The sequence below is a fragment of the Lepidothrix coronata genome, unplaced genomic scaffold, assembly GCF_001604755.1.
Source record: "Lepidothrix coronata isolate B3197 unplaced genomic scaffold, Lepidothrix_coronata-1.0 Scaffold125, whole genome shotgun sequence".
Taxonomy (NCBI): domain Eukaryota; kingdom Metazoa; phylum Chordata; class Aves; order Passeriformes; family Pipridae; genus Lepidothrix; species Lepidothrix coronata.
The window spans coordinates 1,299,066-1,318,119 of record NW_016690305.1 but is presented as its reverse complement, the minus strand read 5'-3'; the positions used below and the strand labels follow the sequence as shown (position 1 = coordinate 1,318,119).

General features: G+C 45.5%; 1 protein-coding gene across 4 annotated transcripts; it reads left to right on the top strand.

Annotated features, from left to right (window-relative positions):
* The first annotated feature begins 25 nt into the window (after positions 1 to 25).
* Positions 26 to 17,327, top strand: SAG (S-antigen visual arrestin). Of its 4 annotated transcripts, none has more exons than XM_017826236.1 (16): positions 26 to 155; positions 1,319 to 1,486; positions 2,061 to 2,121; positions 2,209 to 2,253; positions 3,109 to 3,302; positions 4,042 to 4,101; positions 5,185 to 5,252; positions 5,446 to 5,581; positions 5,940 to 6,024; positions 7,251 to 7,323; positions 8,374 to 8,511; positions 8,797 to 8,874; positions 9,756 to 9,779; positions 10,181 to 10,245; positions 15,617 to 15,626; positions 16,270 to 17,327. In XM_017826236.1, the coding sequence occupies exons 2-16, from the start codon at positions 1,418 to 1,420 to the stop codon at positions 16,361 to 16,363; spliced, it is 1,200 nt and encodes a 399-aa protein (XP_017681725.1). In that variant the 5' UTR covers positions 26 to 155; positions 1,319 to 1,417; the 3' UTR covers positions 16,364 to 17,327. The 4 variants fall into 4 exon arrangements, with proteins under 4 accessions (XP_017681725.1, XP_017681727.1, XP_017681726.1 ...); XM_017826238.1 differs by lacking the exon at positions 15,617 to 15,626 and adding an exon at positions 13,075 to 13,138 and having other exon boundaries at positions 16,270 to 16,328; XM_017826237.1 differs by lacking the exon at positions 15,617 to 15,626.
* Positions 17,328 to 19,054: the final 1,727 nt, after the last annotated feature.

The following is a 19,054-nucleotide window of genomic DNA, read 5'->3' as shown; positions in this document are numbered from 1 at the left end:
ATTGTCTTCCTTGTTTGTGAAGAGGTCAGTGATTCCCTCTGGTAGAGGCAAAGAAGAACAGGACACGACTGCCTGGGAAAGTCATCTTTCCTTAGGAGTTTAGGAGTCCCCATCGTTGTCTGTGGAAGCTCCTGTGTCATTGGGAACACAGCAAGGTATTTAATGTTATTTGCTTGTTTGTTTATTTGAGTACAGCATGAGTAGCACATCTAGTCAGCAACATATACTGGTCTGGACATGGAAAACCTACTTCATAAAACAGAAATTCTCAAATGTGTACAGTCTTTTTATAACCTCTGCCGTACATTTTTTTTCAGCTTTCCAAGAAGCAAACTATTTCCTTTTTTTTTATGGTTTGTTGTCTGCAAATAGGCCCTAGAAACTGTTTCATTCTTGAAGCAGTTTTAAAATGGGAGAGCAAGCAGGGAAATAGAAAGGGAGCAAATGGTGAGGACAGTCCTACACCAGCAGGCCGGGGGTGTGTCTAACAGTGTCTAACCCCTCACTCCGGTGTGATGGGGAGAAGTGTAAGGACAGGGCAGTGCAGCATCGTCCTTTCCTGGTGCTGCTCCTCAACTTCAGCATCTTACAGGGGTAAGGTTGCACCTGAATCACCCTGTCCAACGGCTGCCAAAAGCCTGTTCCCTGTGAATGTGTCTAGTCCTATGATCCAACTCATACTGGTGATTTCCAGAGCCGCCTTGAATCTTCTGTTAACTGGGGAAGAGCTCCACCTTCTTTTGAATTTGCTGTCTGATCATTAACTGGATGCTATTTTATGACATAACAAAATGAAAAACTAATCTCTCTGCTTTGTACCACTTAGGTTTTCTGGACTTCTCACTCTGGATATCTCTTGTGCCTTTGTGGTCTCCCGTTTCTCTTCTGTTTTTTTCTCCCCTTCTCTTTTTTTTTTTTTTTTTTACCCCTTCCCTTCCCCCCTGCCTTTTTTTCTCCTCCTGAAGAATTTTATTTCATCTGTTGTTGTCCTTTGGGTGCAAGCTGTTCCCTACCCCTGATTATAACTGTTGCCTGTCTGGGCAGGTAGCTGGACTGTTCTATTCTTAAAGTCCATTCTGGTTTGAGTTCAGTGATGGGTTGCATTGGGTTGAGAAAAATGCAGTAGGGCAGATGTGTTCTCATTTTGGGTTCAGTCTGACCCCTTATCAACACAAACCACCTTTGTAGCTCCTAGACTGAGCCTTAGCCAACATTTGGGTATGTGTGGAGCTCTGAAATGGCAAACTATATGTAGGAGTACAGTGCTTTACCCACCAAGTATGATTCTGCTTTTGTCTCATCCACCTGTTTTCCCCAGGCATCTTTCCCAGGACATTTTGGGGCAGAAAACCTTCATTCACCCACAGTCACATCCCCATCTTTAACTGTCAGCTGCCCTGAGGCTCAAAAGCCAGGGATGGATGGGAAGAATGCTGGTTCTCCACAAAAACAAGTTATCTTCAAAAAAAGCACCCGTGACAAAGCTGTGAGTACTGTAAGAAGGGGTTTATTTACGTATGAGTTTCACCTGTAGTGAGACTGGAGACTAAATAGAAAACTCTTTCCTGTCGCCTTCATTTTTTCCTGAAGAAGAACCATGAACCGTAATTAGCACTAAGTTTGAGGAGATGATGTAAACAATTCTTAGGGCAAACTTCTAATGTTATAATAATACAAGAGGAAGGCAGCTCACCTCACCCCCCTCCTGGGTTGTACTCCTGCTGGTAGATGTTTAAAACATCTTTCCAACCTGATGGCACCAGAAATCTTTGAATCTACAGTTCTTGGTCCCGTGCACAAGTATTTGTGTTGTACTTTTGGGAGTTGGTCTAGATCAGGTCTTCAGTTCTGATGTCCGGAAGCATGTGGATAATCCTGGTGAGTCCAGGTGGATAATCCTATGGGGATTGCATGTTTGCTGGAAAAAAATAATTACTCCATTTAAAATGGAGTTGTCCTGATCTCTGCAAGATTTACAGCTCTCTGATGCGCGTGTGTCCCCCTTCCCTCAACACACAATCACAAACATTTGTAGTTCATCTGTCATCTCCTCCCCACAGCTGACAATCTACCTGGGAAAGCGGGACTTCATTGACAACATTGGGAACGTGGAACCTGTGGGTAAGTCCCCAGGGAAACGTGCTGCCCTTCCTGCTCTCTCAGCCCTGATTAGCCTCTGTTAATCGTTATTTTTTAACTTCCTTTCAGATGGTGTTGTATTGGTGGATCCTGCTCTTATCAAGGGGAAAAAAGGTTTGAGGTTTTATGCAATGTGTGTTTCAGAAATTGTTATCTTGTGAGGTGAGATTGCTGAGATAGAACCTTTTTATTGTTCTGAGGGTACAAATGGGTTTCCTGCTCAACGTAACGTAAGTTGTTACGTGTGGTGTGAATACTCACTGGGTTATGCAAGTGTTGAGATGAGTTTCCACGTCTCTAGTGCAGGAGCATTCCAGGTCCCACCCTGGCTGCACTGTGTTGCCGTGGAATTTTAGTGCTGAAAAAATCTCCAGAGCAGTTAATTAGGGGTGAGACAAGAAAGGGTTTATTTTGCCAAGGCTAAGATGTTACAAGACACGTGCTGGCAGTGCCTGAGAGGTTACATTTTATAATACCATCCATCCAATCCCAGATGTGTCCACCTGTGGCCTTTACTCTGGTCTGCCCCGGGGTCCACCCCCTGAGAAATGGGTCTGGGGGTTTTGGGACCCTGTGTTCATCCCCCCTTCCTCTTCATCAGAGCACAAAGGGTACATAGTTACCTAATTCTTGACCGTATTCTGTGGTTTAGGCCCTGATATGCTGTTCTGCCAACAATTTAGGCCTTGCCTTGACAAAAGACTAAACATCTCTGCTGTATTCAGGAGTAGGATTGATATGGGGAGCATAGAATGGGGTAAGAGGGTTAAGGAATGTATAAACAAGGGTGCTAGAGAAAGGGAAAGGGACAAGGGACAAAGGGGGGGGGGTTGCTGCTTTTAAAATCTACTTCCACTACTTATAAAACTTACAAGTCTTACAAATACTAGAAAATTAAAAAACATTAGGGGCTTAAGGCATCAACTGTTACCCTGCTGCGGGCCTGACTTGTCCTGTGCTTGTCCCCAGTGTACGTGTCCCTCACCTGTGCTTTCCGGTACGGCCAGGAGGACATCGATGTGATGGGCCTCACCTTCCGACGGGACCTGTTCTTCTCCAGGCTCCAAGTGTTCCCTCCTGCTGACAAGCCAGAGCCTCTTACTCACTTGCAGGAATCTCTGCTAAAGAAGCTGGGGAAAAATGCTTATCCCTTTTTCTTTACAGTGAGTATCTCAGAATAGCCTCTGACTCTTCTCCTTGTCTGTTCTTACCAGGCTGTCGAGGCCCAGTGATGGACTGAAAGTGGGAATTAATGGTGAATTCACATTCTGCAAATTCCAGTTTTGAATGACAGGAGGTGTACAAATGTTTGTTTTTTTTTTCTTCTTGCCATCCTAAGAAGTAAAGTGCAAGATGATCCTAACTGCACAATGATCACTGCACTGGGAAAAGTGCTTTCTTTGAAATGGCAAGGGAATATGCAATGGCTTTGTGCTGGCAACAGCCCCACATACCTACGCCTTCCCATTCCTGAGGGGCTGGAATACTTTATACCATTGCCTCAGCACCAAATCCTTTTGCTTTAAAACCCTTATGGATCAAATAAGCAGATGAAAAGCTCTTTAGCAGATGCTGTCAACAAATAGCAGCTCCCTGCCAAACTGATTCTGACAGGATATGCTTCCAGTACTGTCGGTGACATGTCTGCCTCAGCATTCCCTGGGAGGATCCAGGTTGTGCCTAGGCTTTTTTTACTTTTTTTCCCCCCCTATCTGGACTGTTAAAGTATTTTTGGAAGAGAGGGACTTGTCACACAAGGCAAGTGTACCAGCCAGAATTCCAAAGGGTTACTGCGTGACAGGGATTGACCCATTGTCTACGGAATTGCTTTTGTGAGGAATAAATTACCTAGAATATCTGTGTAATATTGCTTTGGGGTATTTTCTCTTCTTCCTCCCACAGTTTCCAGATTACCTGCCTTGCTCAGTCTGTCTGCAGCCTGCACCTCGTGATGTTGATAAGGTGAGACCAACGGGACACTTCTGCTTATCATGGCTGGGGAAAGTCCGATGGAAAAAAGTCACATGAATATATTTGTCCAGCTTGAGAGTAGGAGAAGGTGATGCTGGATTTTACTGTGCTGTGCCACAAATGTCAGGAACCTGACTTAAGGGCTACAAGTGTATGTCACAGAGTTGGAATCGAAGTCCTCAGAATAAGAAAGGGAATCCAGACAAACAGCAGCAAGACTACAAAAATGTGCAATGCTGTAGCTTCCTTAAGATTACCACGATTTGTTGGTTGGTTGCACATAAAATGGTTGTAGCTGTGAGGCTACATGAAAGGAAAGGAGACAGAGTGCCTAAATTAGATTAATATATATTGCTATAAATAATACGTGTTAAGACCTGCTCTGAATTAAATGCAGAAAAGGGCTGGTTTGTGCATGTGTGTAAACAAACCAAAGGCCTGGAGTAAAAGTCATTAAATAATGAGATGTTCTGCAAGGTTTCTGATACCATTTAAAATATTCTTTTTATACTTCACTGGATGCTTCTCTGAACAGCAGAACAGGCAAGGTGCAGAATCCAGTGCAACAAGGATAAGCTGTGTTTTATGTCAGGGAATGATATTCTAGCAAAAATTTCTCTGTAGAGAGTTACTTGGGACTCACACAGATGTCCCATGATACTATAAACCTGTTAAAGCAAAGGTCAGCTGGACCTGATCACTCCCACTCCTTAGATGCTGGGAAAGAAGGTGTTGGCATTACAAAGCCAATTCAGAAATTCAGTTCAGAAATCCAAGGTGGGCTGGAGAGCCCTGCACACTGATCAGTCTTATGCTGTGACCTCTACAGCACTGCTCTCACAGAAAGCCTTTCAGGAGGCTGGGAATTAGGCCTCATTTACCAGAAGCATCATGGAACAGGTAGATTCTGCCACCCAGGTTGGCAGGGCTCTCTCTTACAGCGGTAGGAGGGCAGAAGAATTTGCAGCTGGCAGGAATCTGCCAATTTCTGGTGTGCAGAAAGATGTTGAAGCATGTGCAGATGCTCCTGGCTTCTGACCCTCATCTCACAGCTGTCCTCTCTCTCTCTGGCAGACCTGCGGGGTGGACTTTGAGGTAAAAGCTTTCTCAACAGAGAATGTGGAAGAGAGAATTCATAAGAGGTAACAGAATGTATGTGTCTGTCTTCAGCTTTGCCCCTTAAAGGGGGTGGGTGCTCCAGTGATGCCCCTCGGTTGCTTGTTCAGCTGTGCCCCACTTGTCAGTGGACTTCTTGGGGGTAAACACGTGTGAGTGCAGAACTCCTGCCTCTGCCAAGCACAAGGTACCACCACGTTTTCCTCTGCTGCTTCCCAGGAACTCTGCTCGTCTGCTGATCCGCAAGGTGCAGTACGCTCCAGAGGAGCCGGGACCCCAGCCCTGTGCAGAGACCACCTGGCAGTTCTTCATGTCCAGCAAGCCCCTCCAGCTGAAAGCTTGCCTCAGCAAAGAGGTGAGGGAGACACTTGCTCCAGGGCTGTGGACAGCCCAGGATTGGCAGGCCAGTGTGCATTTTGCTGCCCAAAGCAGCTACTTCATGTGTTGCTGTCTCAGCTCAGACTGACTTGTCCCACCACTCAAGGGCTATAGGGAATGTAATTCCTGTCAGCAGCTGCTGTTAGGGGAGGCTGAAACCCTGTTACCAGACACATTTGAGGCTAAAAAAGTCATTGAAAGAAGGGTCATGAAGCATTGGGAAGGGTCATCTTCCCTTATTCAGCTTCTGTGAGATGTAATCTGGGGGAACTAGAGGGGATTAGGGCTTGGGAGAAGTGTCCTGGCTGGACTTCTGAGCATCAAATTCCTTCCAGGTGTACTACCATGGCGAGCCCATTCCAGTCACTGTCACCATCAACAACAGCACGGAGAAAACAGTGAAGAAGATCAAAGTCCAGGGTATGTTTTGACTGTTGTTTAGGATTCTTTGAGCGGAATAGGACTGAAAGAGAGCCAAAATTTAGTGCTTGCAACAGCTTAAGAAAGTGATTAGGGAGTACAGAATTTGTCCCTCCACCCTGTCTGTTGCTGTTCCTTTGCTGTTCATCAAGTGAAACATTGCAGCTTTTTTCCTGACTCTTGTGGTTAGTTCTAAGTCTTAATTTGAGGCACCAGATTGTTCCATCTAGTAAAGAGAGAGGGTCTGGCACCTGCAGTGGGCAAGCAAGGCAGGTGCTGTGGGGGAAAATCCACCCCTTTTCAGGGAGGGCAGTGGGAAGGGCTCCCTGTCAGTGTGATGCTCCTGCTAACTGTGAATGTGCCTTGCTCCCATACAGCTCTGCCTGGTGTTCCAGAAACAAGGCAATGAGAGGAACAGCTCCTCTGCCAGCGATGCTGTGATTCCTGAGGAGCTGAGGGCAGGGGCTGAGCTCAGCACTGTGCCTGGGTTTTATTTGTGGCACTACATGTTCTCATGCCACAAGCTGCAGAGCTGAGGAAGATGGTCTGAGAGACAAGAGATGAGAAAGAGAACAGAAGGCAGGGAAGGAACAAAATGGCTGAGGTTCCTACAAAACTCTACAGCAGAAAAAGCCATTTCAGTGCCCATCTTGGATGCACTGTTTAGCGATTCCCAAATATTTTTAGTCTGATATGCCTCTATTAGGCTTTAAAAGACCTTGTTGGTCCCCAGATTCTCTCCTCATCAGTGTTTCAGTCAGAATTACCTTGGGGGGGGTTGTGTTAGATTGGAGAATATAAGCCATTTGTTATCACAGGCTCTTGACTGCAGTCTGTGTGATGATGGTGTCTCCTGAATGCAAATGCACGTGCTGTAGGCACACAAGAGATACCAGGACCAGAGATAAAAGCAGACATGGTTAGAGAAGGAAGAGGTAGGTCTTTATAATGGAAAGAGAAGGCTCCCAAGGGAAACCATGGGTAATTGAGTTTCTGTTGTCTCCAAGGTGGGTGCCTTTCATGGGAGATCGGCCCTGGCCGTTGGTGTGCTGTTGGTCTCTGTCCAGGTCAGGCTGTCAGACCTGGTGGTCCTTTCAGGCTCCAGATGGATGGGTTTTCCTGCTGTCCTTGTCATGGTTCCCATTCCTGAGACTCAGGGCAGGGGCAGCTGTGTTGCTTCTGGTGCACACACACGACTGATGTTCGCTTTCTCCTTCCTCCCTCAGTGGAGCAGGTTGCCAATGTGGTGCTGTACTCCAGTGACTACTATACCAAAGTGGTGGCTGCTGAGGAAGCACAGTGAGTGAATGCTCTGCTTCTCCCTTCCTGCTCCTTTGCACCCTTTTAATGACCCTCCTTGTGAGTAATGGGGGGTTCTCCTAATTACAGCCTGTCGTTGCAGTGCTCTCTCCTCTCTTCCCTCATGTGTGTGCCACATCCATGCTCTGTAGATGCAGCTGGTCTCTTTTTCAGAGAGCCAGCAGGGACCTTGCACAATGTTTCAGGGAATGGGGAGGTTGCAGAAGAGGTTTGAAGAGTAATTGCTTACTAGACAAGCTTAGCAGGGGCTGTGGAAGGTTCCCTGTTGCTGGAAATCTTTAAATAGAGGTGCAGCACTTTTCTGAAAGGTGCTGCTCTTTGAGTGGCAGTCATGGATACTCTAGCTTGAGGCCAGTCTTTTCCACACCATTTCATTTGGTTCTTTTTGGCCTGAGAAAGTCCATGAAAACCTGGAGCCTGTTGGCATTATGGAGAACCACTTGCTTTTTTCCACTGCCCTGGCAGGGCAGCACTGAACTTCACTTTGTGAGGAGGGCTGGGCATACCCAGATACTTTACACTTGTCTGGTGTTTTGCTCTGTAACTTAGGGACATGTTTTCCACTGAGTATTGGTCTTAGCTAGGATTCATTTTGTCCAAATTTGGAGGTCTGCAGCATAGAGGAAATGGCCTCAAGTTGTGCCAGGGGAGGTGTAGATGGGATATTAGAAAAAATGGATGTGGCACTTGGGGACATGGTTTGGTGGTGGCCATGGCAGTGCTGGGTTAACAGTTGGACTCCATGATCCTAAAGGTCTTTTCCAAACTAAACTCATGTATGATTCTATAGTTTTGACCTACTCTTCTGCCTTAATGTGAAATCAAGCATTTCCTGTAAGTGCCTGTTCTTCTTTGCTGATTATAAAGGGAATTTTACTGACTAGATGAGATGCAGACATATGCATTGCAGGCAACTAAATTGGGTTAAATTCCTCTCCTTTTGGGCAGCTTTGTAATTTCTGTTTTGCAGTTCTCTTGGTTGGGTATGTAACACAAATCAGAGTGTATCATTTCCCTTATTATTTTCAGGGAAAAGGTGCAGCCCAACAGCAGCCTGACCAAGACACTGACACTTTTGCCCTTGCTTGCAAATAACCGGGAGACGCGGGAAATAGCTCTGGATGGAAAACTAAAGGATGAGGACACCAACTTGGCTTCTAGTACTATGTGAGTGGAGTTTTAAATGGTCCCAGGCAGTGGGTGAGTTATAAAGCAGAGGGGAGGATGGAGGAGACCCTTCTGTCAGGACTTTGTAACTGTTTGTCCAGGTGTGAGCAGCATTACTGACGCTGTCACACTCACTCAGGGTATGTGGTCACAGCTCTGCAGAGCTGGTGCCTGTCCCTGAGGCTTGTCTGCTCTACCACGTTCAGGATGTTCCCCTAGTTCTTGCTCCAGGTGTGTGTTGTGCCGTGTTGCTGTGCCACCTCACGCTGCTGTTTTCTCTGGCAGCATTAAGGATGGAATAGACAAGACAGTGATGGGGATCCTGGTTTCCTACAAGGTCAAAGTGAAGCTCACTGTGCCAGGGTAAGTGTGACACCCTTTCTGCTGTACCTGCCTAGAGTTAAGAGAGGGGAGTGTGTGTCCATCAGTGAGGGTGGGGAGGGAGCAGGACAGTCCACCCCAAGAGAAAGGGCACATGTTGTAGGATGTGAGGCTCCTCCTAAAGCATAAATTTCCTGGAAATCAATCTTGGCCTGTCCAAAGAACTTGACCTGAACCAGAGGGTTTGGATTGCCATCTGTAGGCACCACATGACTGTATGGCTCAAGCAGGAACCTCTGGTTTGCATTGCAACATTTTGTTTCAAAGCCATAACCTGTTTTGTGAGAACTTAAGTGAAACTTTGTGTGAGCCTTTATGTTGGCGTTGTTCTTTCAGACCAGGAGGTGAAAACATCTGCCTGAAAGTCATAAATAATGTAGCTCAGGTTCTGTACTAAGCCAGCTTTCTGGGAAAAGCTGATGTTATCAACATGAGCTAGTTCCAGGATATAGTGCAAAAGAGGACAAGGATAATAACTCTCAGTTGATGTTAGCCACTGTTTACATTTGTATTTCATTCATCTGTCCTTCTTTCTAGCATAAAAATGAATCAGTGATTTGCCTAAAGCCCAATAAAATGCCTGCTGCCTTCTGTGGACCTCCAATTGCTCTTTTGGCTCTTGGAAAAGGGGCCATGCCCAACACTTGGTCAGGAGTTCAAAAACTTAGGCTCTTTCTCCGTGGGAATGACATGAAAAATGAAGATTATTTTTTTAAAAGCAGGTTTATTTGGATTTTATGCTTTGTGGCAAGCAGAGAACAGTATATGAGGACAGTAAATAAATAATAAAACAGCATTTGGTAGAGCACCAGAATGGAAAGCCATTAAATATTCTTTGTTTTTCTCCTTGTTTTCTTTTGTAGCATGCTGGGAGACCTCACCTCCAGGTAAACGTCATCTTCCTTTTCAGACCATGCAGTGCTAGTTGTTAATTCATCTTTTTACCCTCTTTCCTATTCCCATTCCCACCTCCCTAAAAAAAATAACTGTCCCTTAAGCTGATAGAAGCAAGAAGTTTGTGCATTCAGCTGTGAAAATGAAGCAATTACAAAGATATCTTTGATTTTATGTCCATGCAAATAAACCCAGTTCACGAACATGGATATGCCTGGGGTATTTGTGGAGAAATTGGAGTTTAACTCCTCTTTGAGGGGAAAATTATGATTAGAAAATATGAAGGAATGGGTGAAGGTGGAGCTGGGGGCTCGGGCTGGCCTGAACTGGGAAGAGGTCTGGACCAGGCATGAATGGAGCTGTGGGTCTGATGCAGTCTCTCTTCTCCCTCAAGTGAAGTGGGCACAGAGCTGCCCTTCCGTCTCATGCACCCCAAACCTGAGGAAAGGAGCCCAGCAGGTCAGTGACACTTGAGTTTTGCCTTTGTTCCTTAACAGACTCCAGTTAGATCTCACCAGGGTAAGGCTTAGAGGGATTTGTGCTTCAGGAAGCCTTTAGAGCCCACAAGGCTCCAATATGGAGCTGCTCTATGTGTGTGTATGTGTGTATATGTATCTATCTATCTATCTATCTATCTATCTATCTAATCTATCTAATCTATCTATCTATCTATCTATCTATCTATCAACCTCAAGGCACAAAATAACAGGCAGGAGGGATGCTAAGATGGGAGAAAATGGAAATGAGTCATGTTCCCTTTTCATCTGTGGAATCACAGCTCAAAGGACAGGGGCTTGAGGAAGCACTGCACAGTTAAATCTCATGACTACAGAGTAAAATGTCCCAAATGAAGCTGTCAGCAATTCCCAGCCACATTCCAGGATAAGGAAAAAAAAACCATCAGAAAATACCTAACACACATGAGCATTGTAAAAAGCAAAATACTTTTAAGCAAAGTTAAGAGGTGGTAAAACTATTGATGATTTTGGAGACCCTGTTATCCTGATGTGGCATTGGCCATGGTGTTTATGATGTGGCCTTTATGTTCAGTGAATAGCCAAGAGGAATGTCTCCTCAGCATCAGATCTGTGCAGGGAAGTGTGGGAACTCTAGAGCAGTGTAAGGAGTAAGCCTTCTCCAGGCATCTTGAGGCTTGGGATCAGATGCCAAAACCACAGGCTGTCAGGAGCATCTGTGTTCTCCTCCCACTTCCTCAGGCTCTGGCTGGCTCTGTTCTCCAGTGGTGAACGCCAGAGACAAGGTAGTCACACGAAATCAGAGGCTCCTGTCCAGCTCTGAAGCAGCTCCTGAACACAAACACAGCAGCCTTTCTGTGCTGGGGCTGTTACAGCTGAACCATCTTTGCCTGCCCCTGTGGTTGGACAGAGCTGGGGGGCTTCAAACAAAAACCCCATGGCTGCTTCAGTGTTGCTTTTTCTTTTCTTTTTTTCTCTTTGGACCCAAATGTACCTAAAGCTGCTGTTTCTAAGAATGTGACCACAGGAAGGTGGTGGCAGAACCTGTGAGAAGAGTTACCCTGAGATAGATGCTCTGTTCTGTACCAGCAGCATTAGAAACATTGAGTCCCTGCTGTGAAATTGTTGCAGGAATCAAGTGTAAGCGATGAGCAGAGATGCTGGTGATCCACTCTGTGCTCTGGGAATCGGGGTTTGCTAATTATGGATGTGCTAGAGTGGGCAAAGGTAGGTTTTATTGCTCCTGTAAGAATTGCACTCCAGGAAACTCTCATTTTCACTGGGAAAGCCCCTGCTGTGAGCTGTGCCAGCACAGCCCCTGAGCACAGACAGAGCATGGTGAGGGGCTGGGATGGCACTGGTGGCCCCAGGAGCAGTGGCTGGTGAGGGCCTGTGGGCAGCTCAGGATGCAAAATCCAGAGCTTTCATGGACACCAAGGGAAGCTTGAAAACTTCTAAGGAGGCTCATCCAAAGGCATAGGCAACTGTAAAGAATTTTACATTTTTAAAACAGTGAGAATATTTTTGCGTGAGTTTTTTTTCTGGTGTTAACAATGCCACAACCCCCTTTTTATTACTTTATAATTGTGGGAGAAGCATTTGTAGTATGAGGAAAAATGGAAGTCGGGCAGTTTTCCCTTCTAAGATCAATTCAAAGGAGGGCTGATGTACTCCTTTATAAAGGACACTCAAAAGGATGTGGGCAGAAGACTTTGGAGGGGAAATGGAGAACTGTAATATTTCTCAGATCGCTTCCCCCAGCACATCCTCTTACCAGGGGCACGGCCCATGTATTGTTTGCTACATCAAAGTCTTGCAGGGGCTTGCTGTCAGAAGACAGCTATGGTCCATGCATTCTGTACACATGGAAACTGCAGCTTCCTTATAAACTGAAGGAAAAGGCAGGCAGTTTCAGGAGCTATCCCCTGGGAAAGCCCTGCAAATGGTTACCTCGGGAAATACATGGTTTCTCTTAAAAAAAGATACTTTAACACAACAGAAAACTCATCTGAGTCCTGCATAGCTGACTTGAAAAGTGTGCTGGAATGTGGGGTCTGAGCTTATTGCAGTGAATAAAATAGCCTCCCAGATGAAGCTGGTAAAGTCAAATCCTTTCCAGCTTTATTGCTGGTAGTTTTCCATGCACTGTGCCTAATCACTTTTCCCAACTGTGAGTTCAGGCTTTTTAATTTTTTATTCTACCACTTTAGCTCATGAGCCCTGAGAAATACAATGTGTTTCATTAGTAAAACACCATCTAATTTGGAATCGAGCAAATCAAGACTTAATTGCAGAGATGGAGCTTCAACAAACAGTGTTTAGGCTCTCAAAGGTCCCAAAAGAAGGAACTGTTCTTTGTTGGCTTGTTCAGCAGCCTGTGCAGTGGATGTAGGCAGGGGTGCATGCCTAGGGAATTTCGAGATCACTCCTCATCTTCTCTTTCCGTTCCCTTTTGTTTGTACTGATGAGTCAGTAGGAACCAGTTTGCCTGTTGCACCTCCCTGCTGCACTTGACTTTGTCTGAAGGCACAGCTGGGAGAAAAGAGTCAAAGGAACCAACTTAGAGAGTCAAAGCTGAAGTGGGACTAAAAACCGCCACATATTACGATTTATTCCTTGCAGTGGGGGAATAATCCTTTTCTCCAGCCAAGGTGATTTATGGCAGAAGTAAAACATAATGCCTTTAATCATGCAGAGGTGACTTGAGAGTAGAGAACTTCAGAAGCACAAGCTTCCCAAGCACATGGTTTAATTTTTTTAGGGCCAAGCGGGGTGAGTGTGACCAAGTGCCATGTGTTTTATTGCACGGCAGATTGCTCTGCCCTGTCTAGCTGTCCATGAGAGCTCTGGAGCCTCCATTCCTCAGGGAAAAGCAGGTCTGTCCCGGTGCATGGCTATTCCAGATTGCTTGGTCCTTCTTCCCTGTGCCCGGAGGAGACAGAAAAGGAGAGGCTTGCCACCTTCCCTTTCCTGTGTTTATTTACAGCTTCCTTCTCTCGGACCCCTGGGAGTCTGGGATTTGCATGTTTTATCTGTGCTGGGTTTTTGACTGGGTTTAGACCCATGTGGTCCCTGGGGGGTTATTTTTAGGCGAAGCAGCTCCTGTCACACTGGCAAGTCTGTCTTTTCTTCCTGCTGACAAAAAATGTGTAGGGATCTATTTCTTTTAAAGATAGACTCAAACTGGGCTGTGTCCCTTCATGCTTCCAAGACCTTTCCCGGTCAGCAGTTAGCCCAGAAGCTCCTGCTGGGTTTTCCTCAAGGCTGTGGTCTCAGCTGTGAGTTCTTTGGTCTGGGGTTTTCCTGCCCATCTCCTGATGTTTTACATTTTGTGGGCTTATGTCTTAGACCCTGGTCCTTGTTTTGGCTGTTGTTCAACAAATAGTCGTTTATCTGCTCCCTGGTTAAACTTGCACGAAAGGGCTGGTTTCAGGAAACCCAAAAATGCTTTGTCCCTCTAATAGTAAAGCAATACCTTCCCTGTATTGGTGTTGTGACTTCCAGAAAATAGCGAATTTTTAAAGCACTTGAATGTCTTGAAAAATAACAGAAGCTACCTTTATTTTTCCCCTCTCCCATAAAGTTAAGAGAGGTTAAGCAAGCTTATAATGAAAATTACCGTATGCCACAACTTTAACTATATGGAATCATTTCTGTGGCTGCATAATGAAAGCTCACAGAAAACCCTGCAGAGAGTATGATGGCATTTCTGCAGCCACATCAGTCCCCCTCCCATCCCAACCCTCAAAACAATTGCTGGAATGTTAATTAAAAAAAGCAAAAGTCTACCCATTTTCTGGGAATTTTTCAATTTTATAGTATTAAATAAGGCACTGGACAGAAAGAGGACTCTGGAGCAGGCCTCTTGCAAGGGTGCCAGTGTGGCACGTGGGAGGCAGTGCCACAGCCTGAGGGTGAAGCAGTGCATCTTTGAATGTAAACTTGAGCCTTCTGAGCTATATAATAAGCATTACTCTGCTGCCACACTATGTATTGATTCAGTAATCATTTATCTCGCAGTAAAGTATATGCCCAAATGAAACAAAACCTATTTTCCCCTTCAATCCATTTTGCAAAATTGGTTTCAAATGACATTGGTGGGATCTCGCTCAGCTTCACCCACATCACTGACACCACAGTTCCCATAGCAATGAGTGTACCTCAGAGAGCAGACTCTTTAACAAATAAAAATTGGAGGAAAAATGAAATGTGAATGATGTGTTGGAAATTTTAGAAGTTCTAAAAGTTTTACTTTAACTCCGTTGCAATCAAGCATACACGCCCTGAGACTTTCCAGACTTCATCTTGGCTTCTGGGAGTAGAGGAAACCATCTGTGTCTGGATAGATACCATCAGGACTGTCTTTGCATGATCCATCCTTTGAGGCATTCTGAGGCATTTTGGCTGGAGCAGCCCCATTTGGCACACTTCTGATGCTGACTTTTCCAGCAGTGCTTGTCACCACTCACCCTTGATTTCAGTGTGTGCTGTGGATGAGAATTCTCCAGGTAATGAGTTCTCCAGTTGCTGAGGCATCCCAGATCCCCAATGACTTCTGTAGAACGAGATGGGCTTTGCTCCCTGACTCAAACCCAGGACAAGTAAGCCACTGAAGTGACTGCGACTTGCTAAAGATAAAGTAACTGTGAGAACAAAAAAATCCCTGCAAATACAGTCTGTTCTGCTTATTTTAGACTGTGCTGAAACAGCTTCCAGGGAATCCTGCTAGCAAGCAGCATTTGTTAGTGTGGTTAGCAAAGATCCCATTAAAGAAACACAAATGCCAAAGGTCTTGGGGCTATTTTTAGGGAAAGATGAAATCAGGAGTGTTGCCTCAAGGGCATAACCTATATCTAATGAGAGACCACGAGGCCTTTCTTTACTCTGACCTCTGATTTTAGTCCCCTCATGTTTACTGAACAAGAGCATGTCTTCTCTTCAACTGAGTCCTTCAGTCACAGTGACAGAGCAGTTAAAGCTGACACCATGTCACACAGGCCCTGTCAGCTCAGAGTCCAAGTGTGTGCCCAGATGTCTCCCCCAGCTGTGACCACAAGCAAGCATAGATGGGAGAATCTCTCTTGGTTTCTCAGCCCTTCTGATGGCTTGGACAATGTTGCTGGAGTGCTTTTCCATTTGGGAGATCAAGTTTTGCTTCATCAGGTGCATGTATGCACATTCTGAGACTTTCTGGAATTCTCCTTATACTGCTGCAAATCCTACTGCTTGTCACTGCTTTGACTTGTCAGTCTATACATCTTTGCATTAAACATTTTGGAAATGTTTCAGCATCTGCTGTTCTAACTACCTGGCGTGTCTTTTTTTCCTCCCTTGCTGCATGTGGGTGACTGCAGGGAAGGATGGGTAAGTTTCTTTTAGTATTTCACATTCTGGCTGCACTTGTGCTTTGACTCTTTTGAAAACTTCTCAAAATTGTCCAAAAATCCCCAGCTTAGAATCCAAAGTGAGCAAGTTACTGTGGCCTGACAAATGACTGCTCTCAGTTAACCAGCAAGGGCTGACCATGTGAAATTTGATTAAGAGAACATGTTTTGCCTCACAGTTGAGGGAGGGGTATGTTCGTGCTCACCTGATGTTCTGTAGCTCAAAGTCTCAGGAACTTAATAGATTTGACCATGTGCCTCTATTTTAGTACAGAAGGAATAAGGATGAAAAGTTGCACATTTTATTCCTGGACAAAGCCCCTTTCAGGCTGCAGGCTGTTCAGATAGCTGATAAATATGTAGCTGGAATGGACATGATTCGTTACCCATGAAAACCTCCTCAGTTTGTGTCCTGACTTGCTCAATTAACTGCTTTTCCTGTTAGCTAGAATAGCACCAGTGAAGATGGTGCCTGTGGGGATGTGATCCAAATCCCCTTGGAGTCAAAGGAAACATTACCAGGCTGCTCCAGGCCTCTCTTCTCCCTCCTATCTGTTGCTCGTAGTCTGCTGGTACAAAACATGGCTGACATCATTTTCAAACCCCTGTTTCTGCCATTGCAGTGAAGCAGAGCTGGTATTTGAGGAGTTTGCTCGTCAGCAGCTAAAAAATACACCTGATGAAGAGGACAAGAATTCACCCTCAACTGATGAGTGACTGAAAGAACAAGCTGCCAGAGGAGCTGCGTAGTCAGACTTGAATTAGGAATTTAGGACCTGAGTTTTTAGTAAAGTGCATGTTCTCATTGCACACGTGGTCATGCAGGGATCAGCCCTGAGATCAGTGGACACAACATCATGGATCTCTACTGCTTATTACAAGCTTCACCTTGGGAGAATGTGGCAAACACAGCCCCTGGTGCTTACTCGAGCTACCAGAGGAGGACAGGAAGGCTGCCATGTCATGACTTCTGCTTTCAGGGCTGCCTAATAAAAAGGTTGGTTGCTTTCAGCACTGGCGAGAGTTAAATGAGGGTTTGTGCAGCCTGCCTGGACTTCCTCGGTGTCAGAATCTGTGACTTTGCAGTGCCAGTGACCCAAATCCCAGCCTGGAAGGCTGGCTTGCAGCCCTGAGTGATTCACTGAAGTTTCTCAGCAGACTATACAAAACTGATTTTATTTCCTTTTGGTTGCTTTTGTGTTTATGCTTTACCACATTCATCCAGTGCATGATTTCAGTGCTTGGACTGTCCCCATGTGGATAACAACCCCTTTCTGTACCATTAAATGTTCTGCAAGTTGTCTCCCTCAGCAGATATAAGGCTGATACACAGTATTTGCTTTCTAGCATTATGCTGTACAACCACATTGTTAAAGATGAGATAGTGTGCACTGTCCAGGAATTCCTTAACAAAGCTCCCTGTATGCAACCCCAAAGAGAGAACTGCCAGTCCAGGCTGATCCTGTATTTAATAGTTTCCTGCAGGCAACACTGCTTCAAAAGAGGGTGCAGGAAAATTAAGGAGGAAATTATGAGGCAGCCTTCCCTGAGGAGCCTTTTCCAAAATGCATCTGCCAGAGGTTGGTTTATGCTCTAAGAAATGAGACTGTAAACTGTTCTCTCTTGTTGATCTGGATATTCACATTATTCATGTAACTGTCTGATCCTTTCCTGAATCTCACTTAGGTTTTAGCTGAAGTGAGTTGCATCAGCTAATTACATTTTGCATGTAAAACAACTGGTGTTTTCTTTTTCTCATTTTTGCTTTAAATCTGCTTTTCAGTGTCCCGGGTTTAAATTCTCCTGAAAAGTCTGCATGCAGGGCCTAAATTTATTAATATAAACTTATCTTTCCCACCCTACGTGCCAGAAAATGGCATTAAGAGCATCACACATATCTTAGTTACCGATGTGCTTGTAACAGAGAGGAAAACGAGGGAGACATTTTTGAGATGCATTTCTGCACAATCATTCTATATACAGGCCGTGTTTTCTGAGCAGAGGCTGGTTTGTCTTTTGTTACCGACATCATCGTGGCTACAAGCCCAACTTTTACAGGTGGTCCAAAGGTTTTAACCAAACATCTTTACATGGGGCCTCCAGCACAAAGAGTTTGGGTTAAAAGTAAACCCTTCTCCTGTTTTGCTTCTGTAAGCTGCTCTTGCTGGAAGCAGGGAATGAAGACCGCGGCTGTCCTCAGGGTTCCATCAGTGCTCTCCCTGATCCCCCTGTCCCTGGCTGAGTTCAGGGTTCCTGGTACACCTGTCCCCCAGTGTGTCTGTTATCACAGCTGGCTCACAGTAGCTGAAATTGCAGGAGGCAATGGTTTGCTCTGCTCTTTCTGAGCACTGAGTGCTTTGCTGCTAAAGAAACCTGTGGCCATTTCAGGTGTTTGTGGTCAGTATGATTTTGGTGTGATTTCAGCTTTGGGTTTGGGGGACGGTCAGGCATTTGCACCTGGATGTCTGGGGAGGCTTTTCCCCAATATCTTTATTACTGATTTCTTGGTGGCTCGAAAAGAACACACAGAAGACACAGTAAGGTTGAACAAATTGCTGGTTGTGAATATGGTGGTCTCAGAGAGCTGGTGTTCAGAAAATCCTTTGGAAATGCTAAGAGAAGGAGGGGGAACAGTCTTCCAGTTTTGCTTCAAACTGCAGCTTCCTCCACAGAGGTGATTCCTTCAGTGTTCCCGGCTACTGGACCTGTAAGTACAGGACTAGCAAACTCAGAGATCTGATTAATTTTCTTTCTTTTTCTTTTTTTTTTTTCTTCTTATATGTCAGCCTTGTGAGGGGCCTCTGTCACTACCTGACTTTTATCTCAAATTCAGCTGTGGTGGTGACTTCTGTAAGCTAAGTGTGACAAAATCACAGTGCACTCTGCTGTGCAATGGGGTGGAGTCAAAATGATTATTAAATCTGTTCTTTTGCCTGGGCTGGGGAAAGCACTTTCTGACACTGTCTAGCTCATGCTGGACATTTGCTCAGAGAGCAATGAGGCTTTCTGCTGGTTTCTGCAGCTCCCTGTCCTGTGGGACAAGCTGGACTTCTGTTCTCCTGCCCTTCAGCCAGCAGATGCTGACTTCTGTCAGCAGAAAAAGGTCTCTAGGTGGAACTGTTTTCCTTTTATCTTCCATTTCTTCTGGTTGTGGTGTTATGTTGATCTTCTGCCGAGTCGGACCTGCTGCTCCTTTGCACAGCTGGGGGAGCAATCCAATTTCTTGATTCCGTTTGTAGGGAGCCTGCCAGCTCCAGGAGCGGGATGAGCTCTGGGAGCCGTGGCATCCCTGGAACCGCCGTGTTTGAACACAGCTTGTATCAAACACGGCACGGGACGGGTTTGGTGCCATGTGCCTTCCCCACGTGCAATTCTATGAGATCCCAGCTGGAACACGGGGCCCGTGGG